This window comes from Panthera leo, chromosome B4 (genome assembly GCF_018350215.1).
Source record: "Panthera leo isolate Ple1 chromosome B4, P.leo_Ple1_pat1.1, whole genome shotgun sequence".
NCBI classification, from domain to species: domain Eukaryota; kingdom Metazoa; phylum Chordata; class Mammalia; order Carnivora; family Felidae; genus Panthera; species Panthera leo.
The window spans coordinates 59,519,263-59,546,451 of record NC_056685.1 but is presented as its reverse complement, the minus strand read 5'-3'; the positions used below and the strand labels follow the sequence as shown (position 1 = coordinate 59,546,451).

General features: G+C 37.7%; 1 protein-coding gene across 2 annotated transcripts in view; it reads left to right on the top strand.

Moving 5' to 3' along the window:
* Positions 1-27,189, top strand: part of ITPR2 (inositol 1,4,5-trisphosphate receptor type 2) — a 485,618-nt gene that overhangs the window by 249,149 nt on the left and 209,280 nt on the right. For both annotated transcript variants that reach the window (XM_042946117.1, XM_042946116.1), the window contains exons 35-37: positions 4,571-4,761; positions 10,308-10,450; positions 16,225-16,333. In XM_042946117.1, coding sequence (XP_042802051.1) covers positions 4,571-4,761; positions 10,308-10,450; positions 16,225-16,333 — 443 coding nt within the window. The remainder of the gene's footprint in view (positions 1-4,570; positions 4,762-10,307; positions 10,451-16,224; positions 16,334-27,189) is intronic.

Sequence of the window (27,189 nt, the reverse complement as noted above, 5' to 3'; positions counted from 1 at the left end):
CAGCAACAGCACTTCCTTGATGGTCAGTTGTACCTAATGTACCTGATTCCTAAAGGGGAGATACATCCCAATCCCCTCCTCTATTTTTTTTTTTTAAATGTTAGTGTAAACTTGGCTATGATATATTTTGAGGAACATTGAAGTTTATCAATTTTTATTTTTTTGTTGCTTAGAAAAGAACACAGAACAGTATTGTCTTCTGTTTGACTTTCGGATGTTTAGAGCAAGCCCAGCTTATTTGTTAAGGAGCCAGAAAAGGAAGAAAGTCTCGCCAGGGCTTGATCGTGGCGCAGGACTGAGTATTTACACAAATATGTGCAGCTTGGCGGTGTCGAGGCCGTCTGTCCTTCAGATGGAACAGGAGTGAGGTTGCTCTGCTGTGTGTGATGGACATAGACAGCGACATTGTATGCTTTGGAGAAAAGGACGTTTATAATGAATATCGGGAAAACATTCACTAGGGAAATCTAGGCAGTGGTACAATTAATTGTTTAGGGTTGCCTTAGAGCTTTATTATTTCCTTAAACTTCAGCTAGAGCTCTTGTTTAAATCAGTAACTTTTTATATTGGTAGCTAAAATTACCTGTTTTCAAAGAAGTTTCAAAGTATCTCTCAACTTCAGAGAATTTTCACCAGCATAACTAGTATTATTGCTGCTTCCATTATATGAAGGAAGCTGTATTCTCTCTGTCTCTCTTTATTCTTTCTTTCCTACTTCCATTCATTTAAAAAAGTCTTCCAGGGACTATCACAGTATTTTTTTTAAATTTTCTAAAAGTTTATTCTTTTTTTTTTTTTTTGAGAGAGAGAGAGAGAAAGAGAGAGAGAGAGAACAAGTGGGGGAGGGGCAGAGAGAGGGAGACAAAGAAACTAAAGCAGACTCCAGGCTTTGAGCTATTGGCACAGAGCCTGATGTGGGGCTCGAACCCATGAACTGTGAGATTATGACCTGAGCCCAAGTTGGTTGCTCAACTGACTGAGCAACCCAGGTGCCCCAATCACAGTAACTTTAAATAATATCCTTACATCTCTGTATCTTGATTTAACAGCTGTAAATAATGTCCATATCTCCACGCTGAAAAATGAGGAACTTAACATGTTGACTTTGTTTTTATTTCTTCTCTCCCACTCTATGTTCTAACTATTGTTAGGTAGATTATTGCTTTTACATCGTTATGATATATGGAATTTGTATTCTATTTGGAAATATAATGAAATATTTTATAGGGTGATAAAATTTAAAAATCAGTGATCAGACTTTACAATATTATGAGATGTAAATATTTTTCACTCTGTAACCATTAGAGACAAGGATGTCATGTAATGATATTGAAACTTTTCCAACTGGAAGGAAATTTTCCAGCCATTAATGTTTAATGGATCTTCTTTCATTTGTGTCTTGCTTTATTCTCTTCTTCAGGTTCATACTCAGTTGCCATGATTTCTCATATTCACACTGACATTTTCTTGGATTCCTGTCTCTCTTTTTTTTTAGTGATTTTCATAGCTGGTTTTGAGAAAATTTTCTGAGACATGTTCTGAAATGTTTTTATTTGAGTATCACTTTTGATTTTCAGTTTAGATGGGTGTAAACTCCTAGTTTCAAAGTTTGTTGTCCATTAGCTCTTAAAGGTATAATACTACTGATTCTAGCCTTCAATATTGATGGTGAGAAGTTTGGTGCCAGTATTTTTTTCTGTAGGAATCCTATTTTTTTTCCCCTAGGAGTTCTTGCCATTTTCTCTTGGCTATTGGCATTTATATTACTTTCATAGGGCCACCATAACAAATTTCCAGAACTAGGTGGCTTACAATAATAGAAATGTACTATTTCACAGTTTTGGAGGTGGAAAGTCTAATCAAGATGTGAGTGGCACCATACTCTCTGAGACTTCATACCTTTCTCTTAGCTTCCAGTGTTCCTTGGCAGTCCTTGGCATTCCTTGAGTTGAAGCTGTGTACGTCCAGTCTCTGCTTTCATTTTCACGTGGCGTTCTTCTCTCTCTCTGTCTCTGTGTGTGTGTGTGTGTGTGTGTGTGTGTGTGTGTGTGTGTGTTTCCCTTACCCCTTTCTTATAAGGACACCAGTTGTATTGGATAAGGGCCCACCCTAATTTAGTATTACTTTATCTTAACTTGATTACATTTGCAAAGACCCTATTTCCAAATAAAATCACATTTACAGGTACCTATGATTTAGACTTGAATATTCTTGGGAGGCACAATTCAACCCACGATAGCATTGTCAGTTTTTATCAGAATATGGTCAATATGCTTGCTTATTTAATCCTTTTAACACACAGTGGGCCCTTTCAGTCTGAAGACATAGGTCTTTCTTCAGATCAGGTAAATTGTCATTTATTATTTTCTTAATAATTTTTTCCCTTCCTTTGTCTCTTACGTTTTTTGATGAAACTTATACATTTTAGATATTTGACTTCCTGGATGACTCTTTCTGTTTCATATTCTCTCTGTTTTATTCTCCCTTTTCATCTTTTATGCTTTATGTTCTAGAAGATTCTTCGACATTCCCAGATTATGAACTTGGTATTTATTCTTATTCTTTTCTTTTTCAGCCAGTTTGAAATCTTTATATGTGCAACTATATTTTCATTTCCAAGATTTCTTTATTTTTCTGATTTGCTAATTTGCTAATGCTCACATTTTCCGAGGATGATAATTAGAATTATTTAAATATTTTTTGTACTTCTTTGAATCATTTCTGTTTTTTACTGGGGCCAGTTACTCTTTTTTTTTTTTAAGTTTATTTATTTATTTTTGAGAGAGAGACAGAGAGAGGGAAAGAGAGAATGTCAAGCAGGCTCTGCACTGTCAGCATGGAGCCTATATGGGGCTCGAACTCACAAACCATGAGATCATGACCTGAGCCAAAACCAAGAGTCAGATATTTAACCAACTGAGCCACCCAGACACCCCATGGGGCCAGTTATTCTTAATGATGATAGTTTTCCCTGTGATTCTTGGTGGTGTGTTCATGGTTATAAAGGTCTTTAATGACTACATGGGCTCCACTTCAGTTTTGAGGGGTTTCTCTACTAGCATTTCCTGTGTAAATGACAGGTCTGACCCAGAGTTCTGAGTGAGGGGCTGAATAAATGATTCAAGCTTTCCTTTGGAGTGTGTGTGTGTGTGTGTGTGTGTGTGTGTGTGTGAAGCAGAAGACCAGCTGAGAATACTGACAAGTGTTAAAATAGGAGAGCTTTGCTCAGGGGTTAGAGTCTTTTGTATATTTTCTCTTTTTGCTGGAGCTGCCTCTTCTCTCTTCCCTATTCGACTCCTTATTTGATGAGGATCTTTGGAGTTACTTCAAGCCCTGTTCTGCTTCTCTGTCAAGTCCCGACACCTTCATTTGGCATTCTCTCCAGACAGGTATTTCACTTTCATGAGAAAACATTTCTGCAGTTCCCTAACTTTATCCTCTGGATAAAACTTGCTGCTGCTAACTTCTCTGCTTATGCTAGTGAGAGGGAGGAGGGCCTTGGCTTCCCAGCGGTTCACATGCTATGCTTTAACGAGTTGCCCTGATGACTCCCCTGTACCCCATTACCACTCTTGGTGTTCATTCACTATATTCTGAGGAAGACCTGTTCTAACTCTTAGCTCTTGTAGAGCGGTGTATATTCTCTCCTTTTCTGAGGGACCAGTCATATCCTCATTCTGCTTGTAAAAATGCCTCAACATTTCTGTTTTCCTTATGGCAAGTATTCTCATTTTTTAGTACTGTGACGTAAGTCTGATGAAATACACATTTCAGTAAATTTTGGGAAGAAGGACATGTACCGCGTGCCCTCTTCAAATGCAAATTTTTAAGTACTCTTCAAGTTTTTATTTTTTTCTTAAGACGTTTCACTAGCTGGAATTCTGCATGAGTGCTCATGTGTGTGCATACACACATGCACATCAGTTGTACTAATGAGCGGACTGGCAGGATTTTATCATGTGTTTTGTGTCTCGTTTCATATTTTCCTTGGCAGTTGGGAAAGTACAAATTTTCATGGTTGTTATACACTGTTTTTCTATATTGATGCTCTATGAAGTTCATTTCAAACATTAATCATCAAGAAATCAAATAAGTTCTTGAATGTTTAATGAGCCCAGTTTAATAATTGGTCATAAGAATTGAAATACTTTCAGGTTAAATGCTTTTGTATTTATAGAAAATAATTCAATGGCAGAGTTTAAAGATTTGATTTTTTTCTTTTTTTCCTAGTTTTACTTAAATATAATTGATATATTGGTTTAGAGTATACAACATAATGACTTAATATATGAATATATTGCAAAATGATTACCACAATATATTTAGTTAACATTCATCACCTTAGGTAGTTAGAATGTTTTTCTTGTATGAGACCTTTTAATATTTATTCTCTTTAACAAATTTCAAATATATGATACAGTATTGTTAACTATAGTCACCATACTGTTCATTACATCATAGAACTTATATTTTTTTTCTTTTTTATTCTATGCTTATAAGACCATTTTAGTAATGTGTAAGAAGCTTTAGTCAGATTAAGAGAAAAATATTTTAAACCTTTCTTTTTCAGCAAAGAATCGCGGGATTGCCATTCCAGTGGATTTGGACAGCCAAGTGAATACTCTTTTCCTGAAGAGCCATTCTAATATGGTGCAGAGAGCAGCTATGGGTTGGAGACTATCTGCTCGCTCTGGACCACGTTTTAAGGAAGCTCTTGGAGGGCCTGCTTGGGATTATAGAAACATCATTGAAAAGTTACAGGTACAATAATAGCATGCAATGGCTTACTATTTTCTAAATTATAATTTTTAATATATGTAGTAACACAAATAAAATATGGTTAGAAATGTCAAATTCTAATTGGGGACCAGGCTTTACTTTACAATTCCCTACCAATACTACTCTTTTCAATTTTTATTAATGTTTGTTTATTTATTTATTTATTTATTTATTTATTTATTAATATAATTTGTTGTCAAGTTGGCTAATACACAGTGTATACAGTGTGATTTTGGTTTTGGGGGTATCTTTATTTGTTTTTGAGAGAGAAAGAGAGACAGAGCATGAGCATGGGAGGGGAGACACAGAATCCAAAGCAGGCTCCAGGCTTTGAGCTGTCAGCACAGAGCCTGACACGGGGGTTTCAACTCACAAACCGCGAGATCATGACCTGAGCTGAAGTCGGACACTTAACCAACTGAGCCACTCAGGCACCCAATACTATTCTTTTTAAAAACATAGCTTCTATGTAAATGTTGTTTAGTTATTTTTAGTGAGTATGTATTACTTAATGTGTTTGATAGTATAGTAATGAGTTGTAATATCAAAACAATACCATAATAATAAGATTTGGAGAAATAAGTTACCATAAATTCTCATGTAATAAATTAAATATTCATAACCTTGTTTCAGTTTATCTCTTAGTATTCTCTTCTAGTCCTATTGGTGAAAATGATATAACCACCTTTAGTCCCAAATTTTTACATAGTATCCCAATCCTGTGTTTGGCCTGGACATTCTGGGGACATCAAGTAAAGAGAGACATTACATTCATTTACTCAGGCTGCCATCACAAAATACCACAGACTGGGTGGTTTAAGCAACAGAAATTTATTTTATGATAGTTCTGGAGCTAGAAGCCCAAGTTCAAGGTGTTGGCCCAAGTTCAAGGTTTCTTTCCTTCTGAATCCCCTCTCCTTGACCGGGTGGCCACCTGGTCACTGTGTCTTCCTGTGGTCATTCTTCTGTGCGCGTACATGTCTGTATCCTAATCGCTTCTTGTTGTAAGGACATCAGTCATATTGGATTAAAGCCTGCCCATATGAATTCATTTTACCTTAATTACCTCTTTAAAGGCCCTATATACAATAATAGTCACATTCTGAAGTACTTCAACATATGAGTTTTGTTAGGGAGACACAATTCAACCCATAACAGAAATCTTCCCACCCACATAATTGTAGACGATTTCATGGAGTCAATTAGGGTATGGTTTAAGGAAATTGTTTGGCTTGGAGAATAGTCAAGACATGAACTGGAATAAATATTGCAAGAGGTCACATGTAGAATAATTGGTAGAGGTCCAGAGTTTTAATAGCTGAGTGTTATATGTGATTAAAAAGACAAGTTAGACTCAGTATGAAAAGCTTGAAGGCTATGAGTCATTAAAAATTTGGTGGAAATGTCATTATAAGTGATTAAACAGTTACTAGTTTTCAGGAAAGAATTATCAGGAAGAGACTAGAAGAGGACAGATTAGTTAAGAATCACTAGATATCTCAGCCAGGTGGCGGTATGAATGAAATGAAGAAAAAGGCCTTGCATCCAATAATGAAAGCAGGGTCAACAGACCTGGTGGCTCCTAGATGGAGATAAGAGAGAGACAGTGAGAGGCATATAAGAGGCAATGCTGTTTGGAAACCGGGTGATATTATTAAGACTTTTTATTGTAGCAGGGAAGGAAAGAATACAGTAAAAGGAGGTTGGCCATGTTCATTGATAATATGCTGAATCACATTAACAGACTGTGAAATGTATGGGAAATTAAGTCTATATTTGGAGATATTAGTTGGAGCAAGGACAGCAGATGGTGTTGCTAAAAGAGAGAATATAGTGATAGGAAAAACAAAGAACATCTTGTAAGAGGCCAGGGTGGCAGAATGGCCAAGTAAGAGAGACAAATGGCAGGGTCAAAAAGGAGAGGAGTCAGGTTCGTGAGAGCCAAATGAGTAGAACAGCATAGAGAAGGAGTTCCTTGGACTTCTTTTGGAACACTCACTGGCATTCATTAAATAAATATGTCTTTGGTGAAAACGATACCAGCTACTGTGTGCTGGAGATAGAGCTGTGGGCTCTGTGCTCTCATGGAAGGTCTATCCTCACCCATTAGATGGATGCTTTAATGTTAGGTAATTAAAACTATGAGGGGCACCTGGGTGCCTCTGTCAGCTCAGCATCTGACTCTTGATCTTGGCTCAGGGCATGATCTCAAGGTTCATGAGATAGAGCCCCACGTTTGGCTCTGCACTGACAACAAGGAGCCTGCTTGGGATTCTTCCTCTCCCTCTCTCTCTGCCCCTCCACCACTCGTGTGTGTGCACACGTGCTCTCTCTCTCTCTCTCTCTCTCTCTCTCTCTCAAAATAAATAAATAAACATTTAAAAAAATGCTATGAATAAAATAAAGCATGGTAACAACATGGTGAAGAAATACTGGGAGAAAGATCTTTTAGCAGGGAACTCTACTCTGTTGAGGTGACATTTGAATTGAGATTCGAATTAATGAAGAGGAATAATCTATTCAAAGATTTGAGGACAGAGATTTTTATTGGGAGAAAATAGTAAATTCAAACGTATTTAGACCGGAATGAATTTGGCAGTTTTGAGGAACCAAGAGAAGCCCATTGGGGTGGAAGTTTAGTGAGCAAAGGAAGAGAGGATTATGAAATTAGGAACTCAGTCATGTAGAGACTTGCTTGGTAAGGCATTTGGATTTTATTCTAAGTGAGATGGCAAATCATTGGAGATTTTTCAGTAGAGGATAAGCATGACATGATTTACTTACTGGATTTTGAGAGATAAATAGATTATAGGGTCCAGACATGGAAGCAGTGAGTCTCTTGCATTAATTCAGGCAAAGGATGGTGGCAGTGTGGCTTAAGTGGATAGTGATAGTAGTGAAGAGAGGTAGATGAATTTTGGATATGTTTGGTTGTAAGGCCAGCAGGACTTGGTAGATGGGTGGATGAGTTGTGGGGTGTTGGAAAGAATAGAGGATATGATATGATTGAATCATTTGCTAAGATAGGAATGGGAGAATTATAATCAGGAATTCTTTTGGGGGGATTTTAAGTGCGAGATACCTGTTTACGTGTCCACGTGGGTTTGTCAAACAGGCAGTTGAATAGGAATCCAGAGTGGACATCTTGGCAAGATGTCCATGCAGGAAATATAAATGTGGGATGTTCAAGCACATATAGGATATTAAAACCATGGACTTGGATGAGATCCCTCATAAGAAACGACCAGGAGCTACTGGGAGTTGGCGGTGGAAAATAGAGAAAGTATGATGTCACAGAAGCCAAGAGCAGAAAGTGTTTGACAGAGTAGAAGCAAGTGTGTAAAATGCTTAGCAGTGGTTGGGTAAGATGAGGACAGCAAAATAAGCACTGGGTTTATTAATAGGGTGATGATTGCAGCTAACTGGTACTCCACAGTAATGATTACAAACATGTATCAAGGAATAAAAAGAGGCCAGTATGTGTTAGAGGAGGTTCTACATACTTACCTTTAATTCTCCCGGCAAACCCATGTGATTGGGAGTATAATTATCTCGACTTTTAATATGGGGGAATAACAAGTTAGAGAGATTACATATTGGCCCATGATCAAAATAAACGATGAAGACAGAATTCACATCATAGGAACCTGAGCACAATTTGCTTAGTAAATAAAATGAAGAGAGGTAATCTGAAAAATAGGCACCTTTTAGTGACATTTTATTAAATATGGTTATAGTTGATAAGCAGATTTTCTTCCCACCTTTATAATATCTAGTTTCCGATTTATGTTATTTCCTTCCTGGTAGTTTCTTTTACCTGTCGTCAGAATTTTCTCAGAAAGCTTATTAGAATAGTTGAAGTAGAAATGGTCACTTTTGCTAAAAAGGAAACAAAGAATCCAGCAAGAGTTAACTCCCGAAATCTAGACATAAGAAATGAAGAGAGGTGGTACCCCCATCTGTGCTGCTATAGCTGAAAGTAACAAAAAACAATTGACACCAGTTTTCTGCTTAACAAAATATGTCACGGGTATGGGTGAAATTACTCCTGAAACCATCATTACACTATATGTTCACTAACTTGGATTTAAATAAAAATAAATAAATAAAAGGAAAAATAATATTGCTTTGTGTGAGATTTTTTTTTGTCTTTTAACACAGTTATTTTAAAAACAAAAAAGGGATGCGTTAGTCATTAAAGAATGTTCAGTAAATTGTCACTGCCCACAGACCATTTTAGAAACATGTCGGTGTGAAGGCATTCAGCTATAATTAACACGATTTTAACTAAAAGTGGCTTAAACAATAAAAAAAAAATACATCATTCCACATAGCAAGGAATCTGGAGTTGGGACTCTTCCTGCATTGGTTAATTTAGTAGCTCAATAGATCAGGGCACTGACACTGTTGGTCTGTTGGCTTTCAGCTTAAGGCTGGTCTCCAAAGGTCTTATGAGGGCTGCCTCACATTTTGGGTTCACATTCTCAAGCTGTCTTGAGAGCCTTAGGTAGTTTCCAAAGAGTATGCCCCTTCCTCCCCTAACACACACCACCGTCTCTGCTTAGCAAGCCTCACCCGATGTCCTGTTAGCCAGGACTGTGTCACGTAATCATGCTTAGACTAATCACTGGGAGGGGAACTGGAATGACCATTATTGGCTTATACTAATCAACCATGACCCTAGGCTGAGGGGCCTCATCTCCCTGAGGACGTTGCTCCCTAATTGAGAAACAACATGGGAATTCTGTTAGCAAGAAGGGTGAAGAAAAGCTCTTGGTTAGGTGACCAGTAATGTCTATCAAAAAATGTAATTTGAGGGGCACTTGGGTGGCTCAGTCAGTGGAGTGTCTGACTTTTGATTTGGGCTCAGGTCATGATCTCATGGTCGTTGGATCACGCCCCATGTCAGGCTCTGCACTGGGCATGGAGACTGCTTGAGATTCTCTCCCTCCTTCTCCCTTTGCCCTTCTCCCTGCCTGTGTGCTCTCTCTCTAGAAAAATTGGAAAAAAAAAAGTAATTTGAAATAGTATTAAATGTCATAAAATCCCTGTGAAGTGCTAATACTGCTTCAAATATCATATCAAGGAATTTCCCTGTTGGAAGATATGGTTAGTTCTAGATGACCAGAAACACATGGAGAATCTTTTTATTTTTTAGCTGTTCCTCAAAGAATATCCCACTTTAGCCTAATTTGCTGAATACCTACCGGGTCTCTGTTAAAATCCTAGATACTATAGGGCTCATCACAGTGGCTTTACTGACTTTTCACTTTGTATATATATCCTTAGAAATCATCTACCTACCCACCCTTCTCTTATCTTGTAAATGAAAAAGGTGGCCCAAGCAGTACTCATATAGAAAACCAGACTGTACTTAAAGCACAGACTTTTGATGCCATGGGAAGGTAGGGTGCATCTCTGAAATTCCAAGTCTCATTTCTGGTTAGTATTCTTAGGCCTGTCATATCTTAAAAGTATGAAGTCTGATTTAGATCTTCACATGGGTTCTCTTGTGCTTTATTTCTCAGGATGTCGTGGCCTCCTTGGAACAACAGTTCAGCCCAATGATGCAGGCTGAGTTCTCGGTGTTGGTTGATGTGTTGTATAGTCCAGAACTACTGTTCCCTGAGGGGAGTGATGCAAGAATAAGATGTGGTGCTTTCATGTCCAAGTAAGTGTGTACAATCGGAGATTCTGCTTGTGTTACCAAACCAAGACGGCCTCTAACACATTTCTGCTTTTTACTCTGCTGGTACATAATGATAGTCCACAGAGTACGTGAAAGGTCTGAAATGCATGTTAAAATATACTTCCAAAATAATTAACTTGATTCAATTGAAATTTCTCTTTGATGAAGGTCAAGTTATATTTTGCTGAAATTTCCTGAAAATGAAATGTGTCATTATTGGGCACAAAATTTCACATGCAATTGTTTTTTTGGTTCTAATTCCTCGCTATAACCATATGGGGTGACCTTCCAAAAGATTCCTGTTTCAAGTCACTTATTTTCTTTAACAGAGAGGAAGGAAGGGGAACTAGCATTTATTGAGGTCTTACTGTGTGCATCGTTGTCCTCCGTGTGCTTACCTCTTGTATCATCTATCTGCATGAACACTCTGAGAGATTGACGTCTCAGCCTCATTTTAGTGGTGAGAAGGCTGAGGCATGCTTCAGATGAAGAGCTGTGACGTCTCTGCCCAGCACTCGGCCATGCTGCCTTGATCTTCCTCGTCTGCAGCCCTCTCATTTACTTGTTTCTCTCAGCATTTTTGTGGAATTGTCAGATCTAGTATAGCTGATGTGTTTATCCTAGAATATTTCCATTTTTGTGGTAAATGAGCAATTCTCAAGGAAGAGCTGCAAGTTCTGACAGAAAATGTAACCATCTCCAGAAAAAAAAGAGACATATCATAATGCTGAGGGCGCTCATTGAGTAATTCACTCATGATGGCTGGTCAGGTGTACTTGGTCTTCTTGGGAAGAGTATCTGGATGGACAGTCGGAGGAGGCTGCCAACCCCTTGACCATTATCCATCACAGCTAATTGGCTGCCAACCCCTTGACCATTATCCATCACAGCTAATTCCTGTGTCATTGAGGACATTGCTCAAAGAGGTCTCAAAACCCCCTCTGTTGACTGTGATGCACTGAGGCAGAAATGGAAGGACTGGGGGACACAAGAAGTGTGTTCTTGCTTTTTCCAATTAAAGCTGGGATTTGCAGAGAGAAAACAAGATACAGGATGAGAAGAACTGACTACAAGAATCATGTTGAATGGGTGGTGTTTCTGTATTATGTCCTGAATCATGGATTCTTGGCTCTAGACCCTCTCCGTCTTATAGGGACTGGAAAGAATGTGTTTGTCTGGACACTTGCCAGTCTCCTAACAAGAATTTTTAAATGAAGAGGTCCAGAGTATCTGCAAAACTGATGACTGTGGAAGCCATTAGAAAAAAAATTCAGTAGAGATATTGGGTAGTAATTCAATATAAAAAATAGGGCCTTTGGGAAATATCCTTTACCTCCTGTGAATGTATTTCAATGCATAGAATATTAATTAGAAAGTGGGTAATAAAAATATAAAAAATAAAAAGTGGGTAATAAATGAGAATTTTAACTCCAGGAAATTCATATGATACTACAGATATATCCCAGAGGGTTGATAATCTAGAACAGGACTGGCAACCCCTGGCTTCAGGGTACAGTGGTCCTTTTGATCATTTTTACAAATAAAGTTTTTTGAAACATAGCTACACACTTTCATTTACATATTGTCTGTGTGGCTATCATACCAGCGTCAGCTGGTGGCCACATAGGTTGTATATACGGCCCACACAGCCTAATCGTTTACTCTTTGGCTCTTGAGGAAAAAAGTTGGCTGGCTCAGTGTCAAGAATGAGGCTGTCAATACAATAGTTACGAACTACACATAGCTATTCAAGTTAAAATTTAAGTTAATAAAAATAAAAATAAAATAGGGGTGCCTGGGTGGCTCAGTCAGTTAAGCGTCCTACTTCGGCTCAGGTCATGATCTCGTGGTCTGTGAGTTCGAGCCCCGCATCGGGCTCTGTGCTGACAGCTCAGAGCCTGGAGCCTGTTTCAGATTCTGTGTCTCCCTCTCTCTGACCCTCCCCCGTTCATGCTCTGTCTCTCTCTGTCTCAAAAATAAATAAACAGGGGCGCCTGGGTGGCGCAGTCGGTTAAGCGTCCGACTTCAGCCAGGTCACGATCTCGCAGTCTGTGAGTTCGAGCCCCGCGTCAGGCTCTGAGCTGATGGCTCTGAGCCTGGAGCCTGTTTCCGATTCTGTGTCTCCATCTCTCTCTGCCCCTCCCCCGTTCATGCTCTGTCTCTCTCTGTCCCAAAAATAAATAAAAAACGTTGAAAAAAAAAATTAAAAAAAAAAAAATAAACATTAAAAAAAATTAAAAAAAAAATAAAAATAAAATATTCAGTTCCTCAGTCACATTTGCCACATTTTAAGTGCTTAAGAGCCATATGTAACTAGTAGCCAACAAATTTATAGCACAGGTACGCAACATTTCAATTATTGCAGAAAATGTTATGTTGGATGGCACCAGTCTAGATCTTAAAGATATACATCTATGCAAAGATGATATAAAGTTAACTCAAAATGCCAAAAAAATATTGACCTGTGCTGCAAATGTGCTGAAAGCAAATCCGTTGCAACACCCGGTATCTAAAAGGAGAGAAACAGAGCGAAATAATAGTGGGAACATATTACAGATAATACACCGAGATGGGAAAAAAATGTCACATACTTTAGTGGTTAGAGAAGAGATTTTTGTGTTATTATGATTTTAGTATGGCCAGCGACTTGGGAATATCTGTTTTCTGCTCTAGTGATTATCCTACCCTTTCCCTAACTCTGTGAAGAACCAAGGGTTTTATTTGCAAGGATATCTAATGAAATTAGAATCCAACTTTATTAATAGCTATGCAAGAGCCCTTGTATTACTGTGCAGAGCTCTCTGGTAAAGCTTAGCTAGAGAATACAGCTTAGGTCCAAGGCCTTAGTGGGGCTTCTGACTTCCTCAAATGAATTTCATTCTTGGAACATGTTGACTCAGATGGGTCTGCTGGAGAATGTGAGGGATAGATCCCAGGAAAGAACCCAAATGCATATGTCTATTTTGTCATATGGAGAGAGAAGAGAATAAAGAGAGAACAGGTCAATGTGGGTGTTAACCTTTAAGGCATCTGGTTACAATATTCAAATCACCACTTAGTCCTCCCTTATGAAGGATAATCTCAGTGTTTATCACACTGTGGGATGTGTTTCACTTATGAGTTTAAAAATTAATTTAGAAGGAGAGGCAGCCACTAATTTAAAAAATGAATTAGGGGAAGATATAAAAATCAGAGTGCATCTCATATAGTAAAAGTAACTTTTGTGTTAGTTTAATACACCTGTATTTATATGGTGAGTTGTTTCATGAAATTTATTTTTGCATAGATCATAGAAAAAATATTAGAAGGCCATGGATTTTACTCAACCAAACATTACGTAATGGGCAAATACCTTGTATAAACCCCTAGAAGATGGTATTCACCCTTATGCTTGCTCTTTGCAAATCGTTAGTAAATTAAGTATTTATCTAAGAGGAGTTAAAGAAAATTAAAATAGTCTGAGAGAAAAAAATAAAAAGAAATTGACAATGCCCACCAAAACTATTTTAATGGATTCAAAGACTACTACGTGAAAGAAAAGACCAAATAACAGAAGTTTCGGGAAGGCAGATATTTTCCTTGCAAGGAGAACTCTAGAAGAATTATTCTGCCTGCTGAGCCTGACCGCGTGGATCTAGAACACCTTGTCCGAGTTCACATGTCTAAGAGGAAATCACTTTTCCTTTCCTGCATGCTATTCCTTCAGCATGACCTAGGTATCATTGAAAAGTATTGCTGTCCATCTGTTCACCCAGTCTATAAATTTCAGGTGTCTATGATCTGCCCTTCCTCCTCTTCTTCTATTTCCCATTTGTCATTACTTACCAAGTCCTGGCTATTTTATTTCTCTATTACTTCTTGCATCATAACCCCATCACATGCCCTGTTCACCCCTGGCCTTGTTCTCACTCTTCCATGTTGTCTTTCACATGTGGGCAGGGCCATTCAGGTCCTTGATAATAGTGGTTCCCTATTTTCTATAGAGTAAAGTCCACTGTTTAGCATAATATTCCCAGTTCCTTCTTTTCAGATTGCATGTCTTACCCTGTCTTCTTTCATGTCTTCATGTGTCAGCTGGCAGTTGGAGTACTTATCATGTCCTGGACATGATGGTCAGCTTTCTGCCTCTGCCCTTTGTTCATATTGTGCCCTTTGGAAGGATGCCTTCCCTCCCCACCTTTCTCTGCCAGGTGAAATCTTCATTGTTAGAAGTTATCTCCTCACTGAAACCTCTGATCAGCCCTAGGAAACTCCCCCAACAGAACGTAATCATTTCTTTGTCTAGTTTATGGTATTTGTCATTACCTGTACTGTAACACTTATCATATCATATAGAGGTGGCTGTGTGGGGACTCTCTTCACAGTAACTCTGAGACTCAAGAGATTAGTAAATGCATGGTGTCACCACAGAATGGTGCTTCAGAATCTTGGCTCTGTAGTCAGATGGATGTGGGTCTGTTTCCAGATCCCACCACTTAATGATTGTGTAACTGCAGGCAAGTTGCTTTATCTCTTTGGACCTCAGTTTTCTCATGAGCCTGATAATAGAACGTGTAGCATTGTTGTGAGGATGAACTGAGAGAATCCATGGGAAGTCCTCGTACTTCACCTTGATGCCTGATAACCACTGACTATTATCTAGTGAAAGCTCACTTTTCCTCAGGGTTTCCCCATGGTACTCCTGTTATGTCACTGAAATGGGACCATTACATTATGTTTGACATCATTTTGTTTTTCTAGGAAGACATATCTCACAGGGTCATTGTAGGAGCCAGCTTTTTAAGAGTTATATATGTTAAACTATAAATAGTGATTATAAATATTTTGCTTGGTTTTGAGTTCTTGAGGATGTGATCCTCAAACTCTTCTCCTGAGAGGACACCAGTGCAAAGGTTACCACTACAAAATTAGAGTTTATGCCCAAATTATAGTAAAATAGTCAATGGAGGGGCACCTGGGTGGCTCAATCAGTTGAGCATCTGACTCTTGATTTCAGCTCAGGTCATGATCCCAGGGTCATGGGATTGAGCCCTGCATCAGGATCCATGTTAAACATGGAGCCTACTTAAGGTTCTCTCTCTCTCTCTCTCTCTCTCTCTCTCTCTCTCTCTCTCTCTCCCTCTCTCCCCCTCTGCCCCTCTCCCATCCCTCTCTAAAATAAAAAAATAAAAAATAAATAAATGGATAGACTGTCTTGATGTTACTTTGTTGTTGTTTTCTGCTTCTAATTACAAAACCGCCGATTTCTACCAAGTCCTAGCAGTGAAAAATAGCACATTATTATTATTAATGCAAACTGGAAAGCAGCCCATTATGCTAAGGTTGCAGTGTTGTATACTGCTACAGCACCTGTATCATTAAGGTAACACAGTACAGAGAAAATAATATAGTACAACATAATGAAATGTAATATGCTACAAATACTCATATTTCTCTACTACTCAAATTGCTTTAGTTCATACGATGGGATTAAACATCATCAGTGTCTCATTGTCTTTTAGAGTATTGTGTCCCACTAAAAGTACGCTACTTGAATAAATTTAAAAGCACTGAGATATACCACCTATAAAAGAAAGGATGGTTTGTAATACAAAGTTTATGAGCTTAAGTGTAATTTTAAAAGTTTTTAAAATAGGTATCTTGTTTACTTCATATTTTCAAGTAATAGTGTGATGTTTTTTTCCCTCTAGTATATGTTAGTATATAGCTCAAAGAGAAATCACTGTTGTATTTAAGGTTTCATGTTTTGCTTTCAGGTTGATTAATCATACAAAGAAACTGATGGAGAAGGAAGAAAAGTTGTGCATTAAAATTCTCCAGACTTTACGAGAAATGCTAGAGAAGAAAGACAGCTTTGTGGAAGAGGTAATATGGTTTTAATGTTTAGTACTTGAAAATCAAGTAAAATTTCTAGAATACTGTAACCAATGAATTACACAGGCTATGATACGATTGCTTGTATTACGTACTGATGGCATGTGTACTTAGATGAATTAGATAATCTCAGTTTTTATGGCATTCGTCTTTCGTGTCTGCTTTGAATTGAGAAAAAAAACAACTAAGATTAGAATGGCTAAATATTTGGGTTATTTGTTTTAATAATAAAACAAATATTGAATATGTGTATTTTTCTCATGTAGACCAATGACCTTTTTTACAATGAACAACTGAGATTCATGATTAAAATTTCGTATAAAGTTCTGCTGAGTATTGAAATGGCCCATGCACTTGGGCACATGTTGATCTTTTATTGTAAATAATTGTCTGTTCCATTTTCTATAATGTTATGACAGGTACTATAAAATAATACTATTTTTTATAAGCGAAATAGTATGTTTCTATTCTTACCTGTATTAAGTATTGCACAAATGATTCTCAGGGAGTAGAACTTAGAGATAATAATTGTCATTCTGTTATTAAAAATGACAGCTCAGGCGCTCATTAGGAGATAGCTAGCAGCATGTTTAATACCCAAGGTGATACACTTAAGTATAAAATATAAATCCAGGGGAGGTTTTTTTTTTTTAAGCTAGCTACCTATACCTATAACTCTTAGGTATCAAACAAAATGTGTACATGTTCCTTAATAACTTTTGGTATGATTCCATAAATACTCATCATCTGATATATTTAAAATTGGAAGAATTTATTTATTAATTTATGTATATGCTATCTAATTCCAAAAAGATCATAGTGTTGGTTTTTTGTTGTTGTTGTTGTCATTTTTAACTTAATCCATAGAAAATAAATGTAATGGCATCTTGGGTATTCATTGAAGGGGTGTAACTTCAAAATACTCCATTTGAATCAGAGGCTTGCTTTATACTCAAAATGACTCTTGCTTTGCATTAATTCTCTTCATCATATCATCTATCTTTGGGAAGCAAATTATGGAAATAAAGGTTGTTAGTGCTATTTTGGCAAATGCTTCTATGACCTAGGACTCAAGAAAAATGCTCATAGGTCTGAGTTTTTGGCATACTTGTAAAAAATGGTAAATTTCAGACTTCCTTGTTGTCTTTTTCCAGTTCCTTAAAATATTGCTCTAGATGGTTTGATTTTGACTGAAGTACTAGATCCTAAATAGAAAAATGGGGTCAATATAAATTTTTGACAGAGGAGTGAGGTTTACGGTAATAGTAACTTGTGGTTAACAGGAGATACATGATAAGAGTTGCACTTTTATGTAACAGATTATTATTGAACTATTCTCAAGGAAAATAAGAAAGAAATCAAAGAAGATTTTACTTTGACTAGTCAAGAGTATTTGAGTGTATCTCCCAAACCACCCTAAATCATGCTGGTGCCTGTTTCTCCTTTCCATTCCCACTGCTCTCACTGGTTCAGGCTTTCACTATCCCTTGCCTACAAGACTCCAGTAGCCTGCCTCTCTGAGACAGAGCTGGAAGGGAGGCAGAGATGCTGTTTTCAAAAGTCCAAGAGGCGCCATTGACATGATATTATGTGAATGGCACCACCAGGACATAGCCCTTAGGGAGGAGTTAAGATGAGAAAGGCTAGTTGGGCTTATTCACTCAGTCATTTAACACATATACTGTGAGACATATTAAATACTGGTTATTGTGCCTGGTCACTGGGGATAAGGAGATGAGTGACACAGCTTGCCAAGAGCCACTGCACATGCCACAGCTCACGTGCTGGACGACTCCTGGAATAGTCTGCAGTGATCATAAAAGCCTTTCAGAAACTTCCAGGGGCTCTGCACTGCTTTCATATTCCAGACTCTCTCTTATGTCCCTAGTGCTTTCTCCTCCCACCCTTCCTCATCCATTTACCTCCAGAAATCTGTGTTAATGTGTGCCTGACATGTCCCTCAGGCTTATCCTGCACTGAACATTTGGAATCATGTATTGCTAAAATCCAGACAAACCTCAATAACTCCTAGTGATATTTTTGTGGAGGAGCTCTGATGGGTGGTACTTATCAGTTGTTCCAGTCAGCGATGATGACTTTCTCAATAGAATTACCAAAATACATTGTGCCTCTCTTTTATGACACTTCAGGCTATTTCTGAGTATGTAGCCCAAGTATTTATAAATAATGTCATTGAGACCCAGAGAGGTTATGTGATTTGCCTGAGGTCACACAGCAAATTCCAGACCAGGACTTAAATTAGGTCAATTATTCGTGTCAGTGGAGGGGAGTTAAATGATTCACCACTCTGGGTGAAATGACTCTCACGATAGATTCAGAAAATGATCAAAACTATTATTTTACACTCATTGTATGCTCTCAGGAAAAAAAAAAAAAAAAGCCTGATTATCGGTAGCAGGATCATAGGCTGTTTTCATGATTGTATTAGTTTTCCATTTACCAAAAATTTAGTGGTTTAAAATCACACAAGTTTATTACCTTATAGTTTGGGATGTCAAAAGCCTGAAATCAAGGTATTGGCAGGGATACATTCTATCTGGAGACTGTAAGGGAGAATTTCTTTCTTTGCCTTTTCTAGTTTCTAGAGTCTCCTGCATTCCTTGGCTTGTGACTCAGTCCTCCATCTTCAAAGCCAGCAACGTTGCATCTTCCAACCTCCCCGGCCCCCAACCACCACCACGTGCTCTCTCTCAGACATACACACTCCATTGTCATATCTCCTTCTCTTACTCTGACCCTTCTGCCTCCCTCTTATACTTAGGCTTATATCGGACCCACCTAGATAATCCAGTATACTCCCCCTATCTTAGGATTCTTAATCACATCTGCAAAATCCTCTTGCCATGTAGCATATTCACTGGTTCTGGAGGTTAGGACATAGACACATTTGTGGAGGGCCACCATTCACTATATCACAATGATTCTTTTACTGACAGTGAGAAATGACACGTAGTACGTAGATGGAGTGTTTACTTGTGGCTGATTAAAATTGCTGGGTAGGACAGTATAAATGTAAATGAATGTAACAAAAAATGCTTTGAATTTATAGCCCTTTGCTGTTTTCAAAGTATTTTAAAATACTTTGCTACCTTTGGACAGTTCTAGGAAATACGTGGGGCTGGTGGTGTTATCTCCACATTTGTAATGTGGAGACACTCGGAATGGTGTGAAGTCACAGAAGGTACCTAATATCTTGTCTAATATCTGGATTTCTACCATCAACTGTTTTTCTACTATCTGTGTATCAAAGCATTTCCAAAAGATCTCTCAGAAGTCAAAACAGCAAATTCATACCAGGGTTTTTCACACTAGCTATCCTAATACAGGTTTCCTCTGCTATCCCAAAGTGGAATGTTCTCTAAAACCTTTCATAGGCCAAAATGGTGTAAAATAAATAAGCGATTACCATTAATTAATTAATCGATTTTAAATGTTTATTTATTTTGAGACAGACAGAGAGAGAGAGAGAGCAGAAGAGGGGCAGAAAAAAAAAGGGAGAGAGAGATTCCCCCACAGGCTCGACACTCAGTATAGAGCCCAATGCGGGGCTCAGTCTCACAATCTTGAGATTATGACCTGAGCTGAAATCAAGAGTCAGATGCTGAACTGACCGAGCCACCCAGGCACCCCTGCACCATTAATTTATAAGGAAATTTTTCATGCATTCCTAGGCCTAAAATACAGTCTCTCTAAGGCTTTTCTAATACCTCAGGGCGCACCTTGCTAATGAATGCACAGAATAAATAAAAACAAAGCACAGGTGCTCACAGACACAACTCAAAACTCTGGTGACTTCATGTCGCGATGCTGAGTGTGGTTCCCAGGGAGGGAGTTTGGTGGGGCCATTCCCACTGCTTGAGGTCCCTGCTGCCTCTATAAGAGCTGTCCAGCTCTCCGGCAAAGCAAATGTTGAATGCCTTTTTTGCTTTTGCCTTTTGTTGTAGAAGTGAAAATCTTCAGAGTTCTTTCAGTTAGCAAAAACAGGTACTAATATAGGTCTTTTATAAATGCAAAGTGATGTGCCATGAACTTGCAAAAAGTGCAGGGATACATTTGAGACTCCACCTGTTTAAATTTAAAACCTTAAAAAAAATCACCATTTACATTTATGTTTCTTTGGTCTCTGATATCCGAAGTTGTGTCTGTTTGTGTAGCTGATAAAATAAAATAGAACAATGAAGCACAAATTTACTTCATGGTTGAGTTTGATGCTCTTTGAAGCAATTTCCAACTTTAAGATCTCAGTTTTCTGATTTTATTTGCCTTCTCTGTATGATATATTTAAAAAATTTTTTAAAAATGTTTATTTACTTTTGAGAGAGGAAGAGAGACAAAGCACGAGTGGGGAAAGGGCAGAGAGAGAGTGAGACACAGAATCCGAAGCAGGCTCCAGGCTTTGCGCTGACAGCAGAGAGCCTGATGTGGGGCTTGAACTCATGAACTATGAGATCATACCCGAACCAAAAGTGAATGCTTAACCGACTGAGCCACCTAGGCGCCCCAATTCTCTGTGTGATATATTAAGTAGAATCATCATGTAATTACATTTTATGTGGTAGTCAATTATTTAAAAACATTTATACTTTATAATACTATGATTGCAATTCCTAGATGAATTTTACTTAGTATTGTTCCTTGTTTCATGTTTCTTAGTTTGTGCCAAAAATTTGAGAAATACGATGGGCAATAGCTTGAAGATTTCCAATAGACTATTATAAGTAGAGGAAAATTTAATTTTCTGTTATGTGTGTCTCTGTGTGAATCATCTAGTGATCATACATGTACCATATGTTATAGTATAAATTATAGTACTTATTTTTATTGAAGGATAAAACATGAAAATTATATATAAAAAGTCCTTAAAGGGAAAAATTACTAGAGTTTTATAAAAATTCCATGTAAGTATTGTTTGCTTAGGTGATTCTGGTAGGAAAGCAAAAAAAAAAATTACAAAGGATATAATTCTAACAACCTTGAAATCCCTTTAGGATTGGTCATGTTTGGAAGCATTTTACAGGTAACAACAGCTGGTATATTTATTTGCATTAAAAAATATGTAGGGGTGCGTGAGTAGCTCAGTTGGTTCAACATCCAACTTGTTTTTGTCTCAGGTCATGATCTCACAGTTTGTGGCTTCAAGCCCTGCATCAGGCTCAGTGCTGACAGTGTGGAGCCTACTTGGGATTCTTTCTCTGCCCCTCCCCCACTCACACGGGCATTCTCTCTCTCTCTCTCTCGCTCAAAATAAATAAATAAAAACATTTAAAAAATAAAAAAAATAAAAATGTATGTTGACAATCTGGGGAGAGAAGCAAGAGAAGGAATGTTTTAAAATGGCTTTAGGGCAGTGAGATTTCAAATGTTCTCGATCCTTTAAGCTATTTTGTCCCACTCTTATTTCTATGACCTCTCTACCACAAAAAAAGTCATAACTTGATAGCATATGTGTGCTGTTGAACAGAGCAGTGTAATTATAGCACCACACCATTATTTTGCATGTTTTTTAAATGTTTATTTATGTTGGGGGGAGGGGCAGAGAGAGGAAGAGAGAATCCCAAGCAGCCTCCACCTGCTGATAGCACAGAGATTGATGCAAGGCTCAATCTCATGAACCATGAGATCATGACCTGAGCCGAAATTGAGTCGGATGCTCAACGGACAGAGCCAGCCAGGCGCCCCTGTTTTATGTATTTAAAGACATTTCAGGTCTATACCTGATAAGCATTTACCTGAGGTGGTAATGGAGATATAAGCTTTTGTGGGTTCGTTAGAGGTGAGCTGATGAGGGGGAGCAGGAAACAATAAGGACTTTGTTCAGAGGATTGGTTTGGTTTAAAGATTTTTTTTCTTCATCTTACACTCTTTAGTAGACATGTCCATTAAGATTTATAGAGCATTATGAATTATTCCTCTCATAAAAAAACATATATAAATCATAAATATAGCCTATAAACTCTGATCCTAAATACATAACATGTAGCTTCTGTAGTTTAGAACTGGAAAAGATAATGAGTCCTGAAAGTATTCGCTGATAGCCTGTGGAACTGGTAAAGTTACTTTACTTAGGCGGTAGTCAGAGAAGTTGACCTATGTGGAATGCCAGTCATAATTTCCCCTGAGAATATATTGCTATCTACTCATAAATTACACTGACATACATATAATCTACAGGACAACAAAGATATTTTAGTCAAATTCAATATTCTTAAAATGTTCGGGTTAAAATGCCAATATCCTTGGAATTAATAGAAACTTCCTCTATAATAGCTATGGAGTGGTTTTAACCACTGGTTTTTATAAATGGTAACAGCCCAGCATTTATCAGGAGCTTACTGTGTATCAGATCCTGTTCCTGATCCTTTATATGTATTATTATTTTCATCTTCAAGCCCATGTTATAGGAGGTCCTCTTACCTCCCTTTCACTAGTGAGGAAACAGGTATGGAGTATAAGGTCACACATCCAACAGGCGGAAGAGAGCTGGTAAACCAGCCCAGACATTTTGGCTCCTGAGCTCACACTCTTAATCAGCATATTGGAGCCACACAGGTTATATGACTTATAATCATAACCTTTTATTTTCTCAGATATTCAGCTAAATAAAATGAGTTCTTTGATTTTATTCTTGATAAAATTTGCATACATATATACTGGAAAGCATAAGCCTTTTATTCAGTGAGCTGCTAAGGAAGAGGCTTGAGATTTCAGACCAAGTTGATTGGGAACAGTTTATGACACAATAGCTGTGGGGTTTTTTCGGGTTTTATTGTTAACAGCCCTACAGATCAGTATCAGAGCTCCCCACATCCCACCCTGTGATCATGGTCTGAATTGTTAGTACCCTGAATATTAGATTTAAAAGTTCTAAACAGTGCTTTATAAGATGACCATCATAGGCAGCCCCTTGCGGAAATGTGGCATTCAACAAACAGCACAGCATCTAATTGAGAGCTGTGATCTTTACCAATGCCCAGGTGGGGTAGGTGGTATTTACACATTGAACAATAATGGCAGATAGTGGCTTCTTGATTTAAAAGTTGGTATCTGGAGTGATATGGAATAAAGGTCTTTAAGAAATGTTGCCTTCAATTATTTTTAAGATATCTTCCATCATTTTTTTTAACTCTAAAATTTACTGTCAGCTGAGTTAACAAGAATTTATTCTTCCCCTCAGCAGGAAAAAAAATCATTGTAACTAATCTTTTATTTCATATTTTGAGGAGCAGCAAAAAAAGAATAAGGAATTATACTAAGGAGCTTACCTCCTACTTCAAATATGCAGACCTGTCAGTCTCGACAGTAATCACATTGTTGCAAATTTATAAACTGTATCAAGCTACTCTTATCATAAGAGTCTGTGCAGAATCATTCACCTTCTACGCACATACTAATTTTACTCTCTAGCAGGCAAATAAACAAATTTAAGTAGAATTGCTATACAGAGTGCACAGTAGCTTAAGAATTTGATAATAACTGTTTTGCTAGGGGAAAATAAATTTCAGTTTTTAGTATCAGCTGTGTTTTGTAGACTTTCTTACTAAATACATTTTAGAGGTGAATGCAACTTTTTTTTGCAATGTTCTAATGCTGTTTTAAACTATGTACATACAAGAAGTGATGTTGCACACATACTGTTCTATCTTAATCATTCGTATGTTGGGAGTGTGTGTGTTATTTAAATTTAGATAACTAGATGGTTGGAAATATGAAAATATGTTGATGTCTCCTTAAAATAAGAGATCTTTTTAAGAACATAATTAATATACTCTTTCACTTTGGAATCTTGATTATATTTTCATCTAGGCAATGATCATTAAGATGGACATAAAAGCAATAATTGTTTATAGAAATGTACTTCTTTCAATTGCTGAGCTGCCTGGTGACTGGTTAAGCTATGAAATTGCTAAGTTTACCCAATTATAGTCATTATAACCTCATTGTTGCAAAAATTTATAAAATTCTTTTTTTTTTTTAATTTTAAATGTTTATTTATTTTTGAGAGACAGAGTATGAGTGGGGGAGGAGCAGAGAGAGAGGGAGACACAGAATCTGAAGCAGGCTTCAGGCTCTAACCTGTCAGCACAGAGCCTGATGCGGAGCTCAAACCCACGAACCATGAGATCATGGCCTGAGCCGAAGTCAGATGCTTAACCGACTGAGCCACCCAGGCGCCCCTAAAAAATTTATAAAATTCTTAATTACACCTTGTCTTTACTTTTCTGTTTTAAAATCTGACAGCATTGCCTCAGTAGTTTTTGAGATATGCTGTGATTCTGTAGGGATCAATGACTAAAATATCATGATGAAAACATTATCAGTACTCAAAATTTAGCCAACCATTCATTGCTTCTAGTAAGTGTAAGACATTTGGTAGGTAATGATTGTAGATGAAAAATGGTATTGTGATTAAAGAAAAGAAAGAAGAACAAAAAGAAAAGCACATAAAAATTAATATATTATGAAACTATGATGCTAGTTCTTTCCACCTAAATCTAAGTTAAACAACTTTTCAGGAAGCATTCCATGATTCGTTTCTTATAACTCCATGTTATTCTAGTTTATGAACATTTCAGCTCTTATAAAATCCTGTCTGTCTTATTAGCATAGAACCTTTATTATCATGCTTTATGAAGGTTTTTTTTTCTTTATGTTGTTATTTTAAATAAACTAGAAACTCCTTGATAGGCATATCTATCTTATTCATCTAGCCTATGTATAAGATGTATAAGATGAAGAAATGTCCAGAAGGCCTTGAGTGCTGAGATTCTTTGAGGGTGTGGTTGTGTATCTCTCTTCAGTCCCACTCCATTCTCCATAAAGTGTTGTACTTATTGAGGGCATAGACTGGTGATCTTATTCACTGGGGTATTCCCATTGTCTGGCATTGTTCTCTGCACAGAGTCGTTGCTCAATAAATGTTCATGGACTGACTTATTTGCACATGGTAGCAATAAATGTTATCGACTACTGCAAGAACAATGCATTGATCTTCACTAGTGGTATCCAAGGAGTAGCTTCTAGAATTATCACTTCAAGTTTCACTTTACATCTCTTTGTAGCCCAGGAAATAGTAGATTTCTTAATAGTTGGCATGCAGAGTTGGGCCAGCAGTGGACAGAGCAATGGCAGAGAGGGCCAATGAGGAGATTATCTTGCAGCAAGCACTATGTTGGAGTGGCTGTGACATCCTTGTTGCTGTCTGACTTGGAAAGCAAAAGGAGGAGTGGATGCAGGGTCCCCAGACCCTGCACAGTAATGATGGAAGCTCAGCCAAGGGAGGCTGGAGCTAAAGAAGGATGACCAGATCTGGAGGCAAGCAAATGGAAGGAAGGCTCCAGCCACTGTGCTTCTCTTTCAGGAAGGGCTGAAAGGGACCCAGAAAGAACTAAAAAGCGATTCAGGCTGCAGAAGAAGCAGGAAAAGCCCCCTGGAAAACCAAGGGAATATGGGAGCAACTGGGGCTCTGGAGAGAGGCTGAGGCCCAGTCATCCAAACTGGGACATTGAGTGAGTTTAGCTAGAGTAATTAGCTGCAATGTCCAGCTGTGATCTCGAGTAGCATCAGGATCTCCTGCCACGGGGAAAGTTGGTATTTGGAGCTGCTCTGTGTTGTTCCTATCGTAAGGAAGAAAAGGGACATAGAAAGGTTGTGGAGCAGATTGGGCCTGATACGTGTTACCTTTTCTATCAGTACGTTTATTTCTGGACTCCTATTTGAACAGGTCGTCAGAGACGGTGTGTGTGTGTGTGTGTGTGTGTGTGTGTGTGTGTGTGTATAATCTGTATGTGAGGTACTAAAGCTACATTATTATTATTGATGTTGTTGTTACTTAAGTTTGCTGACTGTGCATCTCTAGGGAAGCTATTTGCAAAGCAACAATGTGTGTGCTCTTGGATCCCCACTGTAACTCTCAGAGATAGGAAAGTAATTTTTAATCTCCATTTTATAGGAAGACTAAGGCCCAGGAGGTGCAATGATCTAGTAAGAACCATACTGTTAGTAACTGACGGAACAGGGATGTGAATCAAGGTTTTCTGAGTCTACTCTACATGTGATGCTTCTCCACATGGCAGAGAATTAAGTAATGCTGGGGAAAATCAATTATAACTTAAATTTGCTTTTACCTTTTGAAACCACTATCTGAGGCTTTTACTTCTTTTATAGGAGTTTGAATCTGAGGGCTCAAGAAATCTTAAAATAAAAATATTAAAAAAGGAAATGTATTCTTATCAACTTTTAGGTACATGCTCTAAGTAATAGTAACAGCTAACCCTTGTATGGTGTTTACTATGTTATAAAAGCCAGTTGCTTGCATAAATACTTTACAATGTTACTTCATTTAACTCTCATTAACAACACATTGAGGAAATTGTAGCACAGAAAAGTTAAGGATCTTGATCAAAGTCACACAGAAAAAAAGAAAAACGGATGAAAACTGGGCATCTGGCTCCAGTGCTGGTGTTTACCATCACTATGTCAGACTGTCTTCATTCTATTCTGGTATCAATTTGCAAAGCTGTAGGGCCGTCACCCGTGGCTTTCAAAGGAAAATGATTTTCCTGTTTAAAATAACACCCAAAAACCTTAAGATATTTCTTCTTGTGTGTAATGATTTTGAACATCTACTGTTTACTGAGTTATTCAGGGTAGGCTTGGTTTCTGCACATGCTGTCTGGTGCTTGAAAATGAAACAACACACAACATTTTGAATACTTGCAGATTGCTCAGCGCAACTGTTGGGTTTCTCTTTACTTAGTTGTTCCTGACCGTTGGCTGAATTTCTAAACAAAATGCAAATTATAGACTATACTAGTTCTTCTGTTCTG